General features: G+C 45.9%; 1 protein-coding gene across 1 annotated transcript; it reads left to right on the top strand.

The window, feature by feature from the left end:
- The first annotated feature begins 521 nt into the window (after nt 1-521).
- On the top strand, nt 522-21,405 carry grid2ipa (glutamate receptor, ionotropic, delta 2 (Grid2) interacting protein, a). Its single transcript, XM_053444210.1, is given in 23 exon segments — nt 522-627; nt 2,073-2,380; nt 2,464-2,796; nt 2,881-3,035; nt 10,820-11,095; nt 12,195-12,280; nt 12,481-12,550; nt 12,689-12,985; nt 13,307-13,458; nt 13,700-13,855; nt 14,173-14,279; nt 14,379-14,526; nt 15,252-15,586; nt 16,315-18,738; nt 18,839-18,926; nt 19,236-19,325; nt 19,500-19,696; nt 19,833-19,988; nt 20,359-20,445; nt 20,528-20,657; nt 20,767-20,885; nt 20,985-21,149; nt 21,325-21,405. Coding segments are annotated over 23 exon segments (6,066 nt in total).
- The last annotated feature ends 415 nt before the right edge of the window (nt 21,406-21,820 follow it).

Below are 21,820 nucleotides of genomic sequence, written 5' to 3'. Positions count from 1 at the left end.
CAGAGAGGGCCCCCATCCACATGAGCGACAGAGGGAGACAGAGAGAACGAGAGGGCGGGAGAGAGAGAGAGAGAGAGAAAGGGATAGGTATTTATAGAAAAATGGGGCTTTGCAGTACCTTTTCTTGCAAAGAACCATTTCAGGACCAAGTGAGAGTGTCCCAGTTTTCTGATCACCGCTCTGCCATAGGGCTTGGACTGAAGCTGAGGCTGGGCTGCCTCATCCAGGATGGAGAGCCTGATTTTCAGATGCTCTCCCCTCTCCTCTGGCCTCCCTGTCCTCAACTACAGAGCACTGGTTCTTTGATTGAGAACAGGGGATGGTATTGGCCTATATTACCTACAGATGTGACCTTTTAAGGTACCCTTGATTTGCCTAGCCGGGTATAGGCTTTCGGAGGAGGTGAGGTCAGGTGAGGAGCAGCACGAGAGTGTCCGAGGGCACTCTTTGGCTGCATCGACCCCCTGGACGGGGGTTAAAGGAGGCTGGCTGGAACGTGCCCTGCCGCAAGCCGGGCAAGGATGAGGCGCTTCCTGAGCAGGAAGGGCCGCTTCTCCCTTCGCCAGAGCAAGTCCGGGACCCGGAGTGCCTCCAAGGATTTCTGTAAGTCTTCTTTTTCTCAGATTCATAATTTTTACAAAGCTGTCCTGAACTGCTGGAGGGTCGCTGAGATTGTGTATCTTGGGCACAGGTTGGAGAGAACAGTACTGAAGAAAGTCTTGACAATCCTCTGAGTGCAGCTTGTGTTCTGTCAGGGAGGAAAGACTGCTGCTCCACGACAGTGATTTCCCAAAGTATTTTAGATCAATAATCGGCTACAGTTTGATGCTTCCTCTCGTTAGTCTGAACCAAAGTTCTGCGCCTTGTTGAGCCTTTTGGTTTGATTGGACTTATTCACTCAGCCACAGCCCTCCCTGACTATTTTGCCCTGTGGTCCAGGAAGATCTGATTTGTCTTTTTCTGCATTTAAGCTGATCTGAAGACTTTTATTCTCTCACTTCTTGTGCACTTAAAAAAAAAACTTTTATCTCTATATCTAATTTTGTTTGTCTCACTCTCACTGCCTCCATATTTCTCTGCCTCCGTTCAGATACAAGAAGAAAAAGACTGGTTTAGTTCTCGTGGTTCGATGAAGCACTGCATGCACTTACTTTTTTCTTTCATGAGCTCTCTTTCATCCCACAATGTCAAGGTGTCTCTTTTAGCTTTGCACTCTGGGGGCGATTAAGATAATTATCATTGGGGAGTGGTAGTGCAGCCTCGACTTGAGACTTGAGGTTATTTTTATTATTCATTTGAGTAATTATATTTCAGGTCATTGCAACCTAAGCTTTTATTAAATCACAGCGAAACGAGATTGGAAAACAACATGAATTTAAACGAAACTAAGGGCAAGTACTTGTGCTTAAAAATTATATTTAGATTTATCAGTTTATGATCTAGATTATGGAGCGAGATTGTAATGTTTGGTGAGAGATTTTCAACAGACACCATCACATAGACTGATCCCTGTAATGTCCTACATAATTCTACTGTGTATATATAAATATATGTTTGATGATCCAGATGGTTGTAGATCAGATTAAATGGGCCTGTTGGGACTGTTCCTGCTGCAGTAGAATGAGGCCAGTGACCAGGGGAAGGGCAGCAGTTCAACATGTGGGTTCGATACCATCAGTCCAAAATAACCTGCAGTCATTTTTTATTTCTCTTTAACTGTCGTTGAATTTATCGAAAACAAATCTATCATTCTGAAAGATAGATTATTTATTCTTCCGTGTCTTTTTATCCGTGGCCTCATTAAACAGACCAGTGCACTTGCTGGGACAAGTCGGCAGCTCCATCACTGAGGTGCCCTATTTAAACCAATGGACATTCTGACCTCCATTTTAGTCACAACCTGCTCCTCTCCATGAGCCGCATGCTCCAGATAAGCAGTTAATACTTGCTCATGTATCCTCCAGCATTAAAAAGTCCCTGTTTGCTGATTTCTTGTGTTGATGAAAGAAAACTACCTTCTGTAAACTGAGCTGAACTGTTTTACTTATACATTCCAAAAATATGCCGATTACAGTGTCCGTCCCTTTGAACCTCTCTGAGTTTTATCTTTCCATCCATCCCACCAGACCTTGGTCTCCCTGCCACCAATCAGAACTGGCCAGAGGCGTTTGGCTTCCGGCTGGGTGGCACTGGGCCCAGCTACATCCTCTCCGTGGTGGAGGGCAGCAGTGCCTACCTGGCTGGCCTGCAGCCGGGCGACCAGGTGGTGGACATCGAGGGCCAGGATGTGACCAACCTCAGCACACCGGCGCTAGTCGCCCTGGCTCAGACCCTCAAGACTGTCCCACCCAGCATCGGAGTAGTGTCACGGCTTGAACAGGTCAGCTGACACACAATAATCTGCATTTTGTGTTTTTATTTGGTGACAAAAAGTCACTCAGCCATGCTTTTTCCCTTCTTTAGATCGACATCACCCCTGGCCCTGATGGCCGTTTTGGATTCACCATCGTTGGAGACAGCCCTCTGATGGTGGAGGACTGCATGCCCAGCGGCCCGGCCGGGCGCAGTGGCCTGAAGGTCGGAGACTACGTCATGGAGGTCAACGGCATCCCAGTGAAGCATCACGAAACGGCAGCGGCCATGATCAAAGCAGCTCAGGGTCGACCTCTGCGTCTGGGCGTGCTCAGTATGGCCCGGCGACCCAAGCGGTTAAGCAGCAGCATGAGGGTGTTGTCACAGAGCGGGGACAGCGTCAGGGACAGTCGCGCCCACAAGGCCATGGAGTTCAATAAGAAGGTGCCTGTGAAACGCATGGCTGCATCTCAGAGGGCATACATGCTGTTGCAATAGTGTGTATTAATGAATGTATTCATCCGTCAGGTGGAGGAGGTGCTGGGGGAGGAACCGGATGTGAAGGAGCAGCTGTTTGATGTGCTGAAGCAGTACGCTGCCGAGAGGGATGTGGACAGTCTGGCCGAGGCGCTGCCTGACATCCTGATCACAGAGGAGCACCAGCAGCTGATCGACAGCGTCAGGTAGCTGCTCGGCTGGTCGCACTCAGAGGTCACATGCACAGCTTTTCATGTTTAATAGTCTGAGCCACCACATATGGGAAGATTTAAGAGGCTTTGTCAGGTACAAGGGAATTTCTTATAACTGAAAACCCTCAACACTCTGCAGTCCGTGAAAACCAGGGCCGATCCACTGTGTGACAAAGTTCTGCAACAGCTTTACATCTGGATCCCACTGCAAAGCATTCATGTTTTAGTGAGCACTGCTGTTTCCAGTCTTATCTCTGAAAGGGGGAATTGTATTCGCTCGTGAGCTCAGAATTGAAGCTGAGGGTTCATGAGGGTGCACGAAAAGTCCTCTCATGCATTGTTGGGGAATAACTGTGATGCTTCTTAGTACGGAAATTTTTCCAAACAACCAAAACTCTTTGTATATCTCAATATTGCTTGGATTGTATATTGTTACTTGAGTGGTCCTTGGGCCTTTTGTAAATTACTTCTGGATTTCTGCAGCTCTTGACTATAATACATTAACATAACTAAGATTGCAATCAGGGGAGCAAAGACCTCTACCAAAGTCCAGTCCCCTTATGAAACCACGTTTACATTACAATATGTGTTTCGATAAATTATTAATGTCTTTCGAAATACAGAATTTTTTTCCGAATTCATTCAGTCTATTGTCATATAGTTTCCCACCAGAGCTGATTGTATTTTCATGAATTGAAAACCAGACTCAGATAAGGTTGTGGATTTGTTGGTTTCAATCATTTGCTCTCCTAGTCTTTAGATTTTGAGAAAGCTTGTAAAAGCGCACAGGGGAGAGTTATAGTCAGATGTGTGGTACATTATATCCAGATTCACTGTACAGCATATTATTATGTAGCTAAAGGAGCAGAGAGGGATTTCAAACTCCTTAATTGCCCTGTGAAATCAGTATTTTAGAATCGCCCCCTCAGCAGTTTACTGTGAAATATGGGGGGTGTTGCCCTCGGGTGCTTAAATGTCACTTTGTCCTGTTTCCCTCCTCTTAGGAACAGTACACGAGGCTACGGTGAGAAAATCACTGCAGAATATCACGTTTCTCCCGACTCAGCATTGATCTGGAAATCAGAATCGAAAATACAATACCTCTGCACACATTCGCAAACTCTATTTGGCAGCCCCCCCCTCCCTTCAGTCACTTGCTCTCACTTTGACTTTCTCTCTGTTGGTCCCTTCCTCTCCCAGCTCTCCCTGTCAGCTGTGATGCACCCTTTGATACATGCACCGTTTTCTTTTTTTTCCCGTGGATCTCATCACTGGATGCTCTTTATTCCCTCCTCTGCATACAGCTCTTAGCCAGTTTGCTGCTGGTGCTTTACAGAGCACAACAACATGCAGATCCTCACACTGCATGTCTCTCACACGCACATGCACATGGTCCCTGCTCTGAAGTTTTCTGCTGGGAGGAATTATGCTCTGCTGCCTCAAGTGAGTATTGAAAATCAATTTGACATGGCATTGTGCATTTGCAGATTTTGCAGTGAGCAGTGAAAGAGCTTGGTGTCCGAGCGTCTTGTGTCGCCGCCCGTGATTGGTCATGAAATGAGCAGAGGTGCAGTTGGAGTATATTGAACGAGCAGTCGTGTTACTGTCAATTAGTGCTCAGCTTGTCCAGTGACAGATTAATGTTGAGTAATCTGTTCTTCCTCCAGCTGTTGTCAAGCCGCCTCTTCATCACAGCTCTGATTTCCTTTCTTCGAAAGCTGCCTGTGAAAATGCTTCGTAATGTTTGTGTTGCACAGCAGTGACATTAATTATGCATTGGCTGTTTCCACAGAGGCCTGATGACTGTTTCCCTCACATTCAGGCAGCGAGGAACTGTCCCAGTAAGAGCCGTACTTTTTTTATATAAATCTACTGTAACTTCAGACAGCTGTAGTTACCCATAGCTTCATCCTGCTGTGTAAAGTTCACGTGTGCTTGAACATTGAAAGGCGTTAATGTGAAAAATATTTCTTTGAGGATGGTGATGTTTTCAGCAGTCTTCTCATCACATTTCTGTGGCAGCAGCCTTGTGGAGGTTTGCTTCCAGGCTGTTCACGAGCAATGGTTTGTGCAAATGGCTGCCACCTTAGTAAGGTCAGTACTTTGAACACAATGGGTTGTGACCGAATAACCAATAACCTCCCCTGTATAGTGTCTACATATCAAGTGGTTGCGTGCTAACGTGATAAACTAGTCTTGTTGATATTAACCCAAAGTTAAAGCTGGTCTGAAAGTGTCAATAGCTGTATTTACTTTTATTTTCTCTATTCCAATATTGGAATATATATTGAATGCATATGTTTTTTGGCATCCAGCCTCTAAGACATCAGCAAACCACTGAAGATATTATATTGTAGATGTGCTGGGGGTCACTCTTGTCGTCTGAGGCTTGGAGAACCAATGTGTCTGGAGCTTGATCCCCCAACCTGTCAGTCTCTCTTCTCCTGCCTCAATCATTGTCACATCAGTCACACACACACACACACACACACACACTCCACCACCCGCCCCCAACTAAGACCAGTTCTTAGTGGGTTGTGTTAGAGGATGTGAGCCTAACATCAGTCATTTCTTATGTACGCCCTGTAGAACTTGACCAGCCGGGGCCACGCTCCCCTCCGTCGGCCTCGGTCCCCTCGCCGATTCGCCCTGCCCTCCCAGAGGATGTGTTCTATTTATATGCAGCCTATTTCTTTTAATAAATTCTCTCTTAGGTTTCTGACGCACTTGCCAGTGTTGTTTCTTTAAATGGCTCCAAAAACCCAGGGGTTACAGTTTTAGCGAGTGCTTGAACAATTTGGAAATCAGGCAGAGGATTATGTATCCTGAGTGTCATTAGAGACAATCCCGGAACAGCTATTAGCTCTTTAGTTTGTGTTGTTCTGTCGTGTTGTTGTAACTGAATTTAATTACAGCCTTTGTGTATCTGTATATAGACTTCAAAGCTGGGAATTAATTAGACCGGTGCATTCTCTACCCAGGGTTTGGGAGGCAGCGCATTTGTTTTCTTTATTTTTCCTCACTGTTTGATGTGTTTCTGTGATTAGTGAGGATTAGTGAAGCTGTTGTGGGCTCGAGGTATTTATACAGATTAGGACGGATGCCGAGCAACATGGTCAGAAACTTAAATTCAGATTAAAATGTTCATATCAGACGATATTGATTATAATCAGGATAACTATCACATTATTACTTCCTTTAAGTTTAAAGAGTGAATTTAGCTCCTGAGAGAAGGCTAAACTTGTCTTTATGGGCAGAGAATAACAAACACAATATTTGACAATTCTGGGGTAGAACTATTCGACAAAAATTATATTGCGTTATTATTGATATTGCTTTATTGCTCAGCCATATGTGTAGAAATAAATGTGTCAAGCATGTCATTCATGTAGACATGACTGTAAACGTTTTCGTACATTCAGTTACTCATATAAGTGGTTCTCACACACACACACACGCACACACACACACACACACACACACACACACACACACACACACACAGTCATTTTTCTGACCTGCCTATGAAATTCCACCGGGGCTCTCGTCTCTTCTCAGATTCTCTCCTCCTCTCTCCCTCCTCACCTACTCCTCTGTTCCTCTCATTCCTTCCTCCTCCCTCCACTAAGGGAAGAGATGATTTGTCACTCACTTCTTTCCTCTGCCAAATGATGGATGACTCAGGTGATGAGGATTGTCCCGTAGCTGTGCCCGGGAAGACCACCCTGTGGTGACCTGGCTTCACGGGTCCCCCGAAAGAGAGGGAACAACATGGGGACGAGGGGAGAGTGCCGCCCCAAACATGAAGTTGGAGAACAGCTGAGGATGCTGCCTGAGGATGTTTTGGAGGTGTGGAGGGATTTTTGCACTTTGCTCCCTCCCTCTCTCTCATTCTCTCTCTTTCCTCGTCTGGCTGTTTTCCGAGTCTGCAGTGAGCGGTTTTGAGATCCCGGACGCCTTCTTGTTCCTCCATCTTTCTCCTCTTCTCCCTTTGTCCTGGAGAGTTTGCTTGTTCAGATAAGATGGGGACTCACCGAGATACAGGGGAGGCACTTGCATTGCTTAACTGAGCGCAGGCACTTCCTCAAAGCCCCCAAAGAGCCATGGGAAGGGACAGGAGCCTTTCCAGACACGTTCGGTATGGCGCTTCCACTTTGCTTTTGTGTTGTTTGTGCTGACTCGTATCTGAAGTTGCGGGAGTATTGTCGTGCAACGGTTCTGTGTGTTTGTTGCCACGGCTTGTATTGACAATTATTCTGCCAGCAAATATATGAAAATCTGTGCTGTCTCTACACAGAGGAAAACTGCAGGTTCCAGCAAAACTCAGCTCTACTTCTGCTGATGACTCTATCTTGTTGGGGTTCTTCTATTTCTGAGACGGTTTAATTCCATGTCTGCAAATTCATGCTTGGCCCTGCTGTCAAAATGTCTGATCAGAAGTGGGTCTGATGGTTGTTGCAATGAGTTTCCCAGCTGATTGCGGTTGTCATTCATCTGTCTGCGCGCCCTGTCCTCGATCCACCCCCCCCTCCGACCCTAATTATAGGCTCCTCTCGTCCTCCTTATAATTGAGGGCATCCCGAGGCCTACATCCAACTTCAGTGGAGGCGGCTGTGAAGTTCTGCTCACTTGTGTTTGGTTGGGTTACAAGATTTGGCGATTGAAATGCTCCTTCGCTTAGATGGTACCATGGCAGCGCAGCGAGGCCAAACTTCAACTTCGAGAGCTGTCGGTGATGATTGGAGCCGAAGTCGATGGTTGATCAAATGAAATGGAGCCATGATGCTGCTGTAAAACGATGAATGGCCCTGTTCTTTTTCGTTCTCCCTATCCGCGGTTTGTCCGAGTCACTGTGGTGATGTATGAATGTTGTTTGGGAAAGTTCTGTGGCCTACATAGCGTACGGAGCGCAGAATACCCAGCTTCATTCCCAGTAGCTCCATGACCCTGGCCTAGAAAGAGCTCTAGTTCTCCACTTCTTCTCTCTCTGGCTCTGTCATATTTTACCGCTTATATCCTCATATTGGCTTTTAATGCCTTTCTTCAAATCATTCCATTGATTCCTCCTCCTTGTCGTTCTGCCTTTCACCAACTTCTATCTCTTTCCCCCCACTCTATGTTTTTGCCATAGTCTCTCACTACTTCTCTGCTTGCAAGAGAAAGCTGACCCTCGAGATGACACCACAGAGCAGCTTGGCGTCACAGATGAGCACGTTGTAGCCCTCGGGTGAAGTTTTGCCTTTTTGGTGCATGAACACATCGTGCACTTAATCACTGTCACCTAGACACCCTACTTCCCTTGGCTTTTGTTTTTCAGGATGTAAGAACATAAATCTGAATCCATAGAGAAGATTATCACCTCAAAAATGAGATCACTGATTGATCGGGGTTGTACTGACACATTTTCCACACATGCACCACCACGTCACTCCTCTCATAACTTAATCAATAGTTTTAAGAGACAGTGAATCCAGATGAGAGATCAGTTGTTGGTTTTCACCTTGGCACAAAACACTAATATGTCTTTCATTACTGCCATTATATGGCTTAATTAATAAGCAGTTATTGTTGTAAGAATATAGTGGTTTGTGTTGCAACCAGTGCCTCCACAGCTGGGTGAACTCACAAAAAACAGGTATTAATCATTTAACTCACACAAACACACACACACACACACACACACACACACGCAAATGCACACACACATACACAACACATGCACACACACAAAGTGATTTGAAAGTTTGCTCAGGATTCCCATCACATCTTGATCTCTAACCCTAACCCTAACCCTAACCCTAACCCTAAGATGCAAGTGTGTGGTGCCACCGTTTCATAGCAGCCTGGTTTATCTTAAAAAATCTTACATTACTGAAACGGTGTATTGAATTCAATATATTGTTATATATATAACACCATAAAACGCACTTAGTTTTAATTGGTTACGAGTGGTTTAACTTGGATTTACAGACTGAGAGTCCATGACCTGATTTGAAAAACCTGGACTGGATCAAAGTGAGGCTGCCTGGTTTTAGCTGTAATTACAGGCATGCTTTTTGGTTTGTGTGTGTGTGTGTGTGTGTGTGTGTGTGTGTGTGTGTGTGTGTGTGTGTGTGTGTTTGTGTGTGTGTGTGGGCGCGTCAGCATTTTGTCTCCTCCAGAGGGCAGAAATCTGTTTTTTAGATATTGGTATGGAGGCAGCTCAGCTTCTTTATGACTCTTGATTCAAATCTAAAACCAGAACATGTATTCCTTGCTTCCAAACAACGTTCCCAAATGTACCTGCAAACTGACTGCAGCCGCTTTTAATACCGAATCTGCATCGCTGAGCATTATTCTGTGGCATTTGCGTAAGGAGCTGTGCTGCGTGTGTGTGGATGCACGTTGGAACTTGTGCAGGCTCAAAAAAACACAAGGCACTCTTTTTTTCCCCAATGCACAGCGGAGGAACCCTGGAGATTCACATTGAAGACGGAACGATAGAGAGAGGCTTATGATGAGGATGGAGGCAGCATCATCTTGTGGGTGGGATGGGGAGGCAGATACGCAAAAGACAAAAGTGACAAATGAGGTGTGTGTGTACGTGCATGTGAGGTGGAGGTTTTCTCAGTTATCTGTGTGCAATTATCTCCAGATGAAGGAAACAGAATCAGGGAGGCTTCAGGCGTCCTATATTTAAAGGAAACATGAAATCAAACACTTCTAAAACACAGTTATCGGCAACGTCTCTTTCCTTTCTGGGTCATTTCTGTTGTTCTGTTTTGTTATTTTCTTGTTCTCGCAGATAATTGGCCAAAAATAAATGGCATGCAGTGCAGCTACAAGGGAGTTTGATGGGAGCAGGCATTGCGAGCAGTCTAAAACATCAGTGGTGAATGACAGGTTTGACTGCTAGTTATGGGAAACAAAGAGCTTCTTCACAATTCTGTGCTGATGCTGAAAAGCAACAAAAGACAACCATCTTACACAGAAGAGGCAACGACACCAATTTTGCCACCAAGCCTCAGGCTGCTTAAGACACGAGCCTTCTCCGATACGTTTGCACTTATAGTCACTACTGCTGGTCCTCTTTCCAGTCTTCATTTTAATGACTGGACACTTTCTTATAATCATCACACAAAGCAGACTAGAGGAAAGTGAGCGAGCCAGGCTTACAAATACTCCCATGAAAAGCAAACCACATCAAACTCAGCAGTATCTGAGGGTGGGAGAGGGGAGAAGGCATCGGGAGCTGATGATGGGAGGAGAAAATAACACTCATGGAGGGAGTGGAGTGTTTTCTCCGAGAGGTGGCTCCGGCACTGCTCTTCCTGCTCTTTGCATATTAGCTGTGGGCTGTCACTGATGCTGAACACTCTTACCTGCAGCCGCCAATACGGGACCACACACACCAAAGCTCATCCTTTATCGCTTTCATCCTCTTTCTCTCTCACACACACACACACACATACCACAGACACACACACACACACCATCTATAGCGTTGGACCAGTTTCTTCTACATGCCATGGCCCTCTCATGAGACGATGTGGACTGAACAGTTTTTGAACCAATTAAGTGGATCCCCAGCCGGTTTAATATGTATCCAGAGCAAGAATCCATGTTCTTTGGAAACGCAGAGTCGTGGATTTTGTGGCTGAGATGTTGCTTTTCATGTGATTGTGTTTTGTCGCTGTGCATAAAACAAAAAAATTGGTCTTTTCACTGCCTGAGCTGAGCGGGATGCTGCTCCACATCTGCTCTCCTTACTCTGACTCTGGTTTCACAATGTTTGCCAGGATCTTCATTCCCAAGAAGCACCGGGAGCGTTTTGACGAGGTGGTTTCCCAGAGCCTGATGAGCCGGCTTAAGGGGCGGAGCTTCAGTGACCCCAGCCGCAACCGCCTACGCCGCAGCCGAAGCGAGGATCACCCCGAGCGCCTCCTGGTGTCCACGCGCGCCAGCTCAGTGCCACGCACCCACGCAGAGGAGGGCGGGAACCAACCACCCAGGGGCATGAGGAAGACCACCTCCCTAATAGCCGGCCACTCCAGTGGCACCACCACCAACTGCAGGTGTGTATGTTGCAGCCCCACCCATTACTGTGGCTCATGAATATTTAATTACTCATCCTTTCTGTGTGTTTCTATCAGCAGGAGTCTCAGCTTTTATTTTTAAGCAACACTGGTTTTAGGGCTGGGCGATAGAACAATATCATAAATTATAATTTTCATCAATAGCAATACAGCAAAAGTCCAATTTACTGTATATATTGATTTTATGCTTATGCAATGTGCACAGTGAGGAGGATTCACACATAATTGATCCACCTCAGATTTGCAAAGAGTCATTCTTTGCCCATGAAGAAGAGTTTAAACCCCCAACCTTCATCAGTCTTAAAACATAATGTGACAACTATCCTGATAATTATCGATATTGATTGATGTGAAAATCTTTACGATGAAGTCTTCGCTCAGCCCTAACTGGTCGTGTCAGTTTTCAAAGACGACCCTTTTCCAGAAATAACTCTTCCTCTCCCGTTGCCTGATCAAATCTGTAACCACTCCACACGAGAACCGCTGTGATACGTCTTTTTGTGTCAGGAATTAATGCCAGCGGAAATGTGGAGGAGTGAACTGAAAAGCAGACCCACCGGTGGTGACGCCTAAATCTATATAAAGCATAAACCTATTTGGACGAGTCATGCCTGACCTCCTCCTTCCTGTCTTCATCTGCCGACGTGTCTCTATGTTTCCTCTCTGCTAAGCTCCTGCTCACATTCATCTGGATTTTATAACTATTCAAAACACGTAAACAACATGATTACAAACATCCTATCACCATCCGTTTAAACTTTAGGAATAAACTTCCCCAGGAATCTGCTCTGCAGTGGCCCAGGTCTTTGAAGATGCTCTACAGCTCCCCGGGGACGTCTTGTCCATTTTGAAGTAGACTCTGTCATGCAGGATGTGAATTTAAAGTAGTCTGCTGAATATGGCAGTGTGTTGGAGGTCCACTGTGTCAGTCCACAGTAATAAATAGACCACCTTTACTAAAATACACTTTGGTTTCACTATGAGATGTCTAACAGGGTTTCTATGGTAACTTGTTGTTGTTTGTTTTCTACAACATTTGGTTATTCCTGTAAAGCTCAATCTTTCTCTGTCTCTTCAGGACGGTGAGAGTCTGCAAAGGCAACATGAGTTTTGGCTTCACTCTTAGAGGTCATGCTCCAGTGTGGATTGATTCCGTCATCCCTGGTACGTTCACTTGTCTGTGCATTTGTGTCTGTGCAAATGTAAAATGTGCCAGCTGCAGTTCCAGATTAGTACTTTCACATATTATAGTCAAGTAACTCTTTTTCAAGGGGACTTTTGTAATATCTTGACTTTTTCCTCATCTTTGCTTTTTCCTTGGTCAAATCATCGAATCGCTGAAACTCTCTTTTTCTGTTCTGCAGGAAGCCCAGCAGACAAAGCAGGACTGAAACCAGGAGACCGCATCCTGTTTCTCAACGGGCTGGACATGAGGTTGAGCTCCCACTCACATTAACTTGACTTTTTTGCAGAAAACAATGCATTTACTGAAGCAAATCTAAACCTGATACATAATACAGACGTTTTTAAAGAAAAGGCTTCCATCTAGTGTATGTGTGCATGTGTGTGTAGGACCTCCTCCCATGAGAAGGTGGTGACCATGCTGCAGGGCAGTGGTGCCATGCCCACTCTGGTAGTGGAGGACGGTTCGTCCACTTACAGCCTGGCAGAGCAGGACCTCGCAGGGGGCGGTGGTCCTCCAGAACGTGCCCGCTCCCCTGTGTTCAGCTCCCTGCAGTGGGTGGCGGAGATTCTGCCTCCCAGTATCAGGGTTCAGGGCCGCACCTTCGGTCAGCAGCTGGAGCACCTGCTGACCATCCAGGAGAGGTACACCATCTGCAAGGCTTTGGAGAACTTCTTCCAGCACAGGTGAGCAATCGGGTGGGAAGAAGAGTGGGGCGTTAGAAGGAAGGAAAGCTGGGAGGAAATAGAGTCAGAGGGTGAATTTGAAGTCAAAGGTATAACTGAACTGTTGATATTTTTCAGTGCAAGTTGAATTGTACTTAAATTAAACCACAATTGGCTGTGGAGATGCTGGAAATTACCATTTCATGAGTGTTATTGTCAGTATATAAAGATTTCAAAATCAGGTGGGTCTGTGCTACATAGGAGACGTGGATCAGGAAGTAGAATTGGTTCTTATTAGTACAAAACATCTCTGTCACCTTGCCTGTGTTTCCTTGAAAACAGGAATGTTGACACTCTGATCGTGGATGTGTTCCCGGTGCTGGACACTCCAGCCAAACAGGTGATCTGGCAGTTTGTTTACCAGCTGCTGACGTACGAGGAGCAGGAACACTGCCAGAGCAAGATCTCACGCTTTATTGGATTCAAAGCATCAGGTGTGTGAGCTCACATCCACATTGTTAGATGTGACTTTGGTTTTTACATTTTTGTGAAGTTTTGTGTGTGTAAACTACAGGAAGTTTGTTTGTGAGAAGATCCCTCCGGCTGGGATGTGTAATACATTTGTCCGCTTCACTGAAGTGCAATAAACTCGGGTGCTGATTTTTTTTTGCCTCTTCCTCTGCACTGCCAATGTGTGTGTGTGTGTGTGTGTGTGTGTGTGTGTGTGTTTTCCAGTTCCACCACCACCACCTCCCCCTCCTCCCGAGCCTGAGTCTGCCCACGAGCCCCATCGCCGCAGCAGCTCCATGAGAGTAACGGGGACCACGTACAGGAGCAGTGTGAGGGGACGTAGTTCAGACGACCTGGTCATTGGCACACACTTGGGCCTGGGTACAGATCTTCACTGTCTTCCTCATTGCTGTGATCAGAGGCATCATCACTATTTAAATCGTTATCACTCACATTGCCGTCAACATTATCATAAATACAGTTATTTAATAACCTTTTACATCACCAGTGTGGCAGATATTATTTCATACTGTAGATTTTCCAGTACATTGTGATACAATCAGCTGCCTGCAGTCACTGGCCCAAATCTGACTGGAGTACATGTAAACTGAGCTGATCTTATCCCAGATCAGCTGAATCCTGCACCGTAAAAACCCAACAAAGCCTTGGATGTCATTCTAATGAGTGTATTACCATAGGCCTCCGTGCAGAGCCAGTGATGGAGATGGGGATGAGGTTGGCTCCAGGAGAGAGACAGTCAGGTGATGGTACCTCCCTCCCTGAGACTCCCAACAACCTCACCAATGTAAGAAACACCAAGATACAGTAAATATCAAGATAGGATTCATAGTCATCGGGACAGGAGGTCTGACCCCGGTCTCTCTGTGCATTTCCACCCCACCAGCTGTCGGCAGTGTACGCTGAGCTGGAGAACATGTATTCATCCAAGAGGTCCAAGTCTCTAAAGAGTCGCCCTCTTCCCACCCAAGAGAGTTTGCTGGATCTGGATCCTCCTTCGCGCTCGGCTTCCCCCACAATGCTCGCTAACACAGGTGCCCAAAGTTCACATCCTACAGCAGCTGGAGTTAGAAAATAACTTTATTGTAAACGATTACTATTGCGTGCATGAGTGAGTGTGTGTATGTGTTTAGGGGAATGATGTTAGAGAAAGAGGATGACAAAAATGATGAATCCCAAGGTAGCCAACCTAGTTCTGACTCAACTGTACATCCTTGGATTTTACACAGACAGGCATCTTCCTGATCTCTTTACATCTCGGAGTCTTTTTCAGTGTTTTTCATCCTGGCTGTTAATAGATTCAATTTATTTTGCATGTGTGAAGAAAAAGAGTGCAGGGTCAGAGATGGCATCAGACACAGGGAGAGGAAATTTTTAGGCGGTTCTTTTAACCAACTGGCTTTTTTTTTCTGGATTTGCTCTGTGCATCGCTTTTCCTCCCACAAGTCAGACTCTCAGCCCCAGGGATGCAGAGTGCTCTCAGATTTCACTTTTATGTACAAGGTGGGCTTGTTACTCGCATAAGGAGGACATGAAGATGGTGGAAGTGGAACTAGAAAGCACACAAGACACCATCTAAATCAAAAATATGTTTTTTTTTAATTGGGACATGTTCTGATTACTTTTTGTGCAGTATCTGAAAGTGTCACTGATAGAAGGCCTCTGATAGAGAGTACGTATTATTGTTAATACTGTTACATGATGCTTCAGATGTTTATCTTTGATTAATATAACTGAGTTTGTATCCTCCTTCTCTCAGGTAGCCGTAAAGGTCCCCCGACCCCTTCATCCTGGCATGAAACCCCTCTCCCCAGCCCCCCTCAGGCTCAGTTCTACTCATCTGGGCTGCCCAGCCAGACCAGCGGGGAGTCCAATCCCTACATCAGCTTGGACAGTCCCCCACCTTCACCCCCGGAGCCCGCTGACTACCCAGCAAGTCCACCACCGACTCGCAGCAGCAAGCGGCGCTACACCTTCTCCAAACCCCCGCGTTCAGAAGACACAGATCGCTTCCTGGATGCACTGAGTGAGCAGCTGGGACAGAGGGTGGCCATCATCGACGACTTCCTGACTCCTGAGAACGACTACGAGGAGGTGGGGTCATATTAACGCTGCTCTGTAAAGTCTCATTCTGAAGCTGTTTTAAAAATGTATTGGCTAGTAATTTAAAAACCTTTAATGCTTATTCAGTTATCACGTTTAATAAGTGTAACATCTGAATCATCACAAATTATTGACATTGACTATTTTTTCTACATTACCCATAATGTCATAGGTCCTGTTGATAGCGGCTTAATTCCCCCATGGTACACTGACTCCCTGCAGTGCACTTAAGTTTGCCTTAAGTTAAAATAGGACAGATCCCATGACTCCTACACATACATAGAATGGGTATAGACCATATTATCAGTACCCACTGGCCTGTAAAGTTTGTTTCCTTCAGTAAATTTTGTCGTGAAACACTTTGACGCAAAAGAATCTATAAAAAACACAAAGATCGGGCATTGACATCGGTCGTGGGTCATCCAATCATACGTGGACGGCTGTAAGAACAGATGTGAATGCACCCAAGAGGCATTGAGGACCCATGTGAGATCTCATCACTCAGAAAACATCACCCCACCCTCTATTATAGTAAACCTAAGCAATAACAACCTAGGTTTTAAATTATTTTTTGCAGGCAAAGAGAGCTGAGAGATCCTGTAAACCCATACTAGTTTTATTTGGCAACAATGCAACATGATCAATTCATTTACCAATATGATAAGAAGTTCGATTTTGAAATTAATGGTCTAATTAAGTGTGATTGGTGTTAATACCAGGATGTTGTGCAGATGGGTTTCCCGGATGATGAGGATGAGGATATCGAAGAGGAGCTGGGGGTTGACGAAGAAGAAAGTGGAGGATTTGTGGCCCCAGAGCTGAGCAGCCCGAGTGACGCTCAAAGCAGCAGTGGAGAAGAGAACGCCTCCTCTCTCACCTACTCCTCATCCTCTGACCACATCCCTCCTCCCCCAATGACACCTCCTCCGCCTCCACCTAATCAGTTCAATGACCCACCTCCTCCCCCTCCACCACCTGCACAGCCTCAGCACCAACAACAACCGAAGCAGCAGCTCGACTTCACCCCCGAACACTCCCCAAGAGCATATGTGCCCATTCGCCGTAAATCTGGACCCCCTCCGCCACCTCCACCCCGCAGTAATCCACCAGCGAAGCGGCTCTCTCTCCACAAAGCACTACCCACAAGAGAGGACTTACAGGTGCATGCTACCATACTAGAGCTAAAAGCCTTCCAAGAACAACACTCCTACAAGGAAAGGCAAGTCTATGAGAAGCAACAAGCGTTCAAGGAGAGGCAGGCCTTTGAGGAGCAGAAAGCCTATGAGGAACAACAACTGTTTCAAGAGCAGCAGGCCTACCAGGAGCAACAGGCCTATCAGGAGTCATTCTTCAAAGAGAGACAAGCTTATGAGGAGCAGAAAGCATACGAGGAGCAAAAAGCTATTGAAGAGCAACAAATGCACCAGGAGCAACAAGCCTACCAAGAAAGACAAGCATACGAACAGCGTCAAGCCTACCAGGAACAAAAAGTATACGAACAGCGCCAAGCCTACAAGGAGCAAAAGGCATTTGAAGAGCTTCAAGCTTACCAGGAGCTTCAAGCTTACGAAGTGCAAAAAGCTTTCGAGGAGCGTCAGGCCTACGACAAGCAACAAGCTTATCAAGAGCAACAGATGCAACAGATTTACCAGAGTCACCACTCGATGCCTACCCAGCCAACGCAGCAAAAAGCCCTGTCACCACTTCCTCACCAACAACTTCACCAATCCTTACCCCCACTCCCTTCTCCGGACTCCACCCATCACCACGCCAACCATCCTCTCTATGTGATGCACCAAGCACAGCTGCAGCAGGCTCACCCGGGTCATCACCACCGGCGTTTGTCTCGTTCAGCCCCTCCGCCGCACCAACCGCCACCTCAACCGTCGCCCCAACCGATGGCTCACCCCAGCCAACAAGTTCAATATGCTGAGGGAATCTACCAAAGTCACCAGGGCCTGAGACCCCATCCCCACCATTCTTCAGCTGAGATGCTCCACCAGACGCATCAAGCCCCCACCCATCACTCCTCTGCTGAGGTGCTCAACCAGTTGCAACAATCTCAGGCCCACCACTCATCTACTGAGATACTCCAGCAGAGGCAACAAGCCCATGCCCACTACTCCTCCTCAGAAATGCTCCACCAAATACACAAAACCAAGGGACATCATTCTTCAACAGAGTTACTGAACCAAGCTCATCAAATGCAGCAGATGCAGCCTCACCACTCCTCAACAGAACTTCTCCATCAAGCTCAACAGATGCATCAGGGTCAACCACACCATTCCTCTACTGAGCTGCTCCATCAAATGCAAAAGGCCCAGGCCCACCACTCCTCCACAGAGCTGCTCCATCAAGCCCATCAGATGCACCAACCCATGCCCCATCACTCCTCTGCAGAGGTTCTGCATCAAGCCCAGCAAGAGCCTGGCTCCCTTCCTGTTCAGTTAAAGCAAGACAGTCACTCACACCAGAGCCGCAGAAGTCTTAAAGGTCTTCATCAAACCCAAGCTTCACCTCAAGGGAGACACCAAGAGCAGCAGATCCACCAAACCCATCACCCCCAACCCACTAAACCCTCTCCTCAGAGACCCCACTCTATCCAGCAGACCCACCACCACTCTAGCACACCTCAGATTCACCACATTCACCACATAACCCCACAGCCCCCTCCGAAGGACTACCAACACCAGATTCATGTCATCCACCCCCCACAGCAGTCCCACAGGCCCCAGCCTCTTCTTTCTACCTTTCAGCCCCTCCAGCCACATCAAACCACCCTGTCTACATTCCAGCCCCTCCCCCAACACCACAAGCTGCAGCACCAAGTCCAGACCTCCACCCAAGCCACTCGCCCACAGTCTCAGCCCTCGCATCACCTGCTGCAATCCCCAAACCAGCCGCAATCCCAATCATCCCACCATAAACAATCCCATGGCCAGAGTCAGCCCCAGTCCCTCCCGCACTCTCTGTCTGATCCCACAGAGCACCTGGGGCCCCCTCCTCCTCCGCCCCTTCCCCCACCTTGTTCTCCTCCACCACTGCCAAGGCCCAATCTGTCCAGAATGGATTCCAATCACATGAGTGTGAAGCGGTTACGCTGGGAGCAAGTGGAGAATTCAGAGGGGACTATCTGGGGACAGGTGAGTTGTGTGGTGTTTGACCACAAGGAGCCAAGTAAATGCTAAAGTTTTGTCATGAAATCATTATTCACATTGCACCATTTTTACATATCTTTGGTAGTTGGGAGCTAATTCTGATTATGATAAACTGCACGACATGGTGAAGTATCTGGATCTGGAGCTGCACTTTGGGACACAGAAGAGCTCCAGTGAGTACAAGTGGCTGTATTCATATCATAGTAATTACTGTTTGATTTGAGAGAATGACACTTGAATAAAGATACACTTACTTTTAAATACTAATTAACCAACCTTAAAATGATCATTATTTCCTAGTTTTATTTCTGTAATTTTCCTTGTAGTGCAACTGTAGTTTGTGGAATCTAAGGTTATTCTCCAACAGCACTTCTTGCAGTTTGACCTCCTGAAACCAATCAAAATGGAAAATGTTCACTAACGTGTATCTACCATGTACCTGTGTAATATTCTGCATTTTACCAACACTGACCTCACTTTAGTGCCGGCTCCAGATCCATCCCTCCTGCCAGAAACCCTCAAGAAGAAAGATGTGATAGAAATTCTGTCCCATAAGAAGGCTTATAATGCCTGTAAGTATAAAATGGTATATAATGTGTGACCATGGTTTGGTTAAGGATACTCTTACCTGCCTCAGCTGCAATGTGTGTAGCTGAAATTATCAAATACTGATAGAAGAATAAACTAAGATGGTGAACATTAAACCAGCATTTCTCCTGCTTAAACCTTTGTTTGTTAACCTCTAGCCATCCTGATAGCCCACCTGAAGCTGTCTCCTGCAGAGCTGCGTCAGGTGCTGATGAGCATGGCCACTGATAGGCTGGAGGCGTCGCACATCAAACAGCTGCTGCTGTACGCCCCCGACACAGAGGAGGTCAAAAAGTATGAAGAGTACAGACAGGATCCCGGCAAACTCAGTGAACCAGACAAGTTTGTGTTGCAGGTACAGTCCTGACCGGGTAGTGGAGTGAGTCATTGTGTGGCAGACATCAGCCTGTGTCATTGTTCATGTTGTTCATCAGTGGGTCGTTTGCTTATTGTGTGTGTGTGTGTGTGTGTGTGTGTGTGATTTCCACCAGATGTTGTCAGTACCAGAGTACAAGACACGCCTGCAGAGCCTCCTCTTCAAGTGTTCCCTGCAGGAGAAGACCGAGGAGTTGAGGGGAGCGTTCGACTGTATCAACAAGGCCTCCATGGAGCTGAAGACCAGCAGGAAGCTAGCGAAGATACTGGAGGTAAAGTACAATTTGGAAAAGTACACGAAAATTCAAAGAAGGATATACCTGTATTGAATCAACTTTGTATGGTGTCATGCTGATGGGGTATAAAAGCTGCGTTTACAATTCTATGTGATAGTGATAAGGAATATGGTGTTTATGTTATCAGATATGAAGAACAGTAAAACATTCACTAACCTACAGCACATTTACATTTACCCCTGAGCTGGAACTATACAGACAGTCCAACCAACAGAACAAATATTCACGCCTATAAATGAAGATTCAGAAAAATATTGCCAAACACTAAAAATCCTTTTAAGCTCAAACATGAATGAGTTGTTTGGCAGAGTAACGGTTCTGCTCGCCTCATTCTGTCCTTCCTCAGTTTGTACTGGCGATGGGAAACTACTTGAATAACAGCCAACCGAAAACCAACAAGACCACAGGCTTCAAGATCAACTTCCTTACAGAGGTACGTCGCGCAGAGTCAACGCTCTTTTCTTTTTCATCATATTGCACTGGTTAGGTTATTAAATTCTGTGTTTCCTCCACAGTTGAGCACAACTAAAACAGTGGATGGGAAGTCGACATTCCTTCACATTCTGGTCAAGTCGTTGTGTCAACACTTTCCTGACGTGTTGGATTTTTCCAAAGATCTAACAATGATTCCACCTGCAGCCAAAGGTTTGATTTTCCTTTAAGCTCGGAGCAAACTGATCATGATGTGTTAATATTAGTCACTGATTGAAAGTGTGTTTTTATTCTGCTGTTTTACACACTCACACATCTTCAGTAAACCAGAGGACGATCGCGTCAGATCTGAATGACCTTCATGCAACCATCCAAGACATTCGCTCGGCCTGTCAGAAGATGCCTGCGACTGCTGACGACCGTTTTGCTGCTGTCATGAGTGTATCTTTCACAAAATGTACTACTTTCAACATATAAAGTTAAAAAAAAGAGCAGAAAAGGTGATTTGAAACATTTGTGGCCCTTGACTTCATTGTGTAGAACTTTTTGGAAAACAGTCACCCAGCGATCCAGTCTCTGGAGTCCCTGCAGCAGAGAGCAATGGAAGAATTCAGCAAAACTGCGTCCTACTTCGGAGAAGACGGCAAAGCCACCAACACCGAAGGCTTCTTTGGCATCTTTGCGGAGTTCATGATCAAGTTTGAGGTGAGGGAAGAAGATTCAGCCGTCCATTTTAATATTTCAATATGATTCCTGTTGTCGCCTCTACAGTATAACAGTAAGAATCTTATTTAATTGTCCTCTTTGGCTCCATCTCTGACTTCAACAAACTAAAAAAATATACTCTCTCTGATGCAATCCTGCTGGTTCTTTACCACAGAGAGCGCTGAGTGAGCATCAGGCTGCAGAAATCCAGAAGAGTCCTCGGAGTCCACGAATGGCCTCGCCCCTGGCCTGGTAACACACACATACATGTCCACAGAGACATTCAAACACACACACATCGCATACACATTCTGTACACCGCACAAATACACACACATACACACACATACACAACACTCAATGCACATTTTTGAGCAATAAAATACTTAGTTTCATATATGTATGTACTTTTGGTTACATTCAGCGAGACAGAATGTCTTTGCATCAAATATGGACAATTTTGCATTATACCAGTGGTGAAGTGTATGTGTCCTTTTCAAAATAAGTTTTATTGTAGTCTAAAGCGTTAAGGCTTCGAGATAGAAGACAACTTTGTTTGGATGTCAAAATATCTGTACTGTTAAGAAGATACAGTTCCGATAACTCATCCTAAGTTTTCTTTCTCTAAGCCAGAGTTATCTACGGTGTCAAACTTTATGATAGATCCTTGA

This window comes from Pleuronectes platessa, chromosome 16 (genome assembly GCF_947347685.1).
Source record: "Pleuronectes platessa chromosome 16, fPlePla1.1, whole genome shotgun sequence".
NCBI classification, from domain to species: Eukaryota; Metazoa; Chordata; class Actinopteri; order Pleuronectiformes; family Pleuronectidae; genus Pleuronectes; species Pleuronectes platessa.
This window is presented reverse-complemented; position numbering and strand designations above follow the sequence as displayed.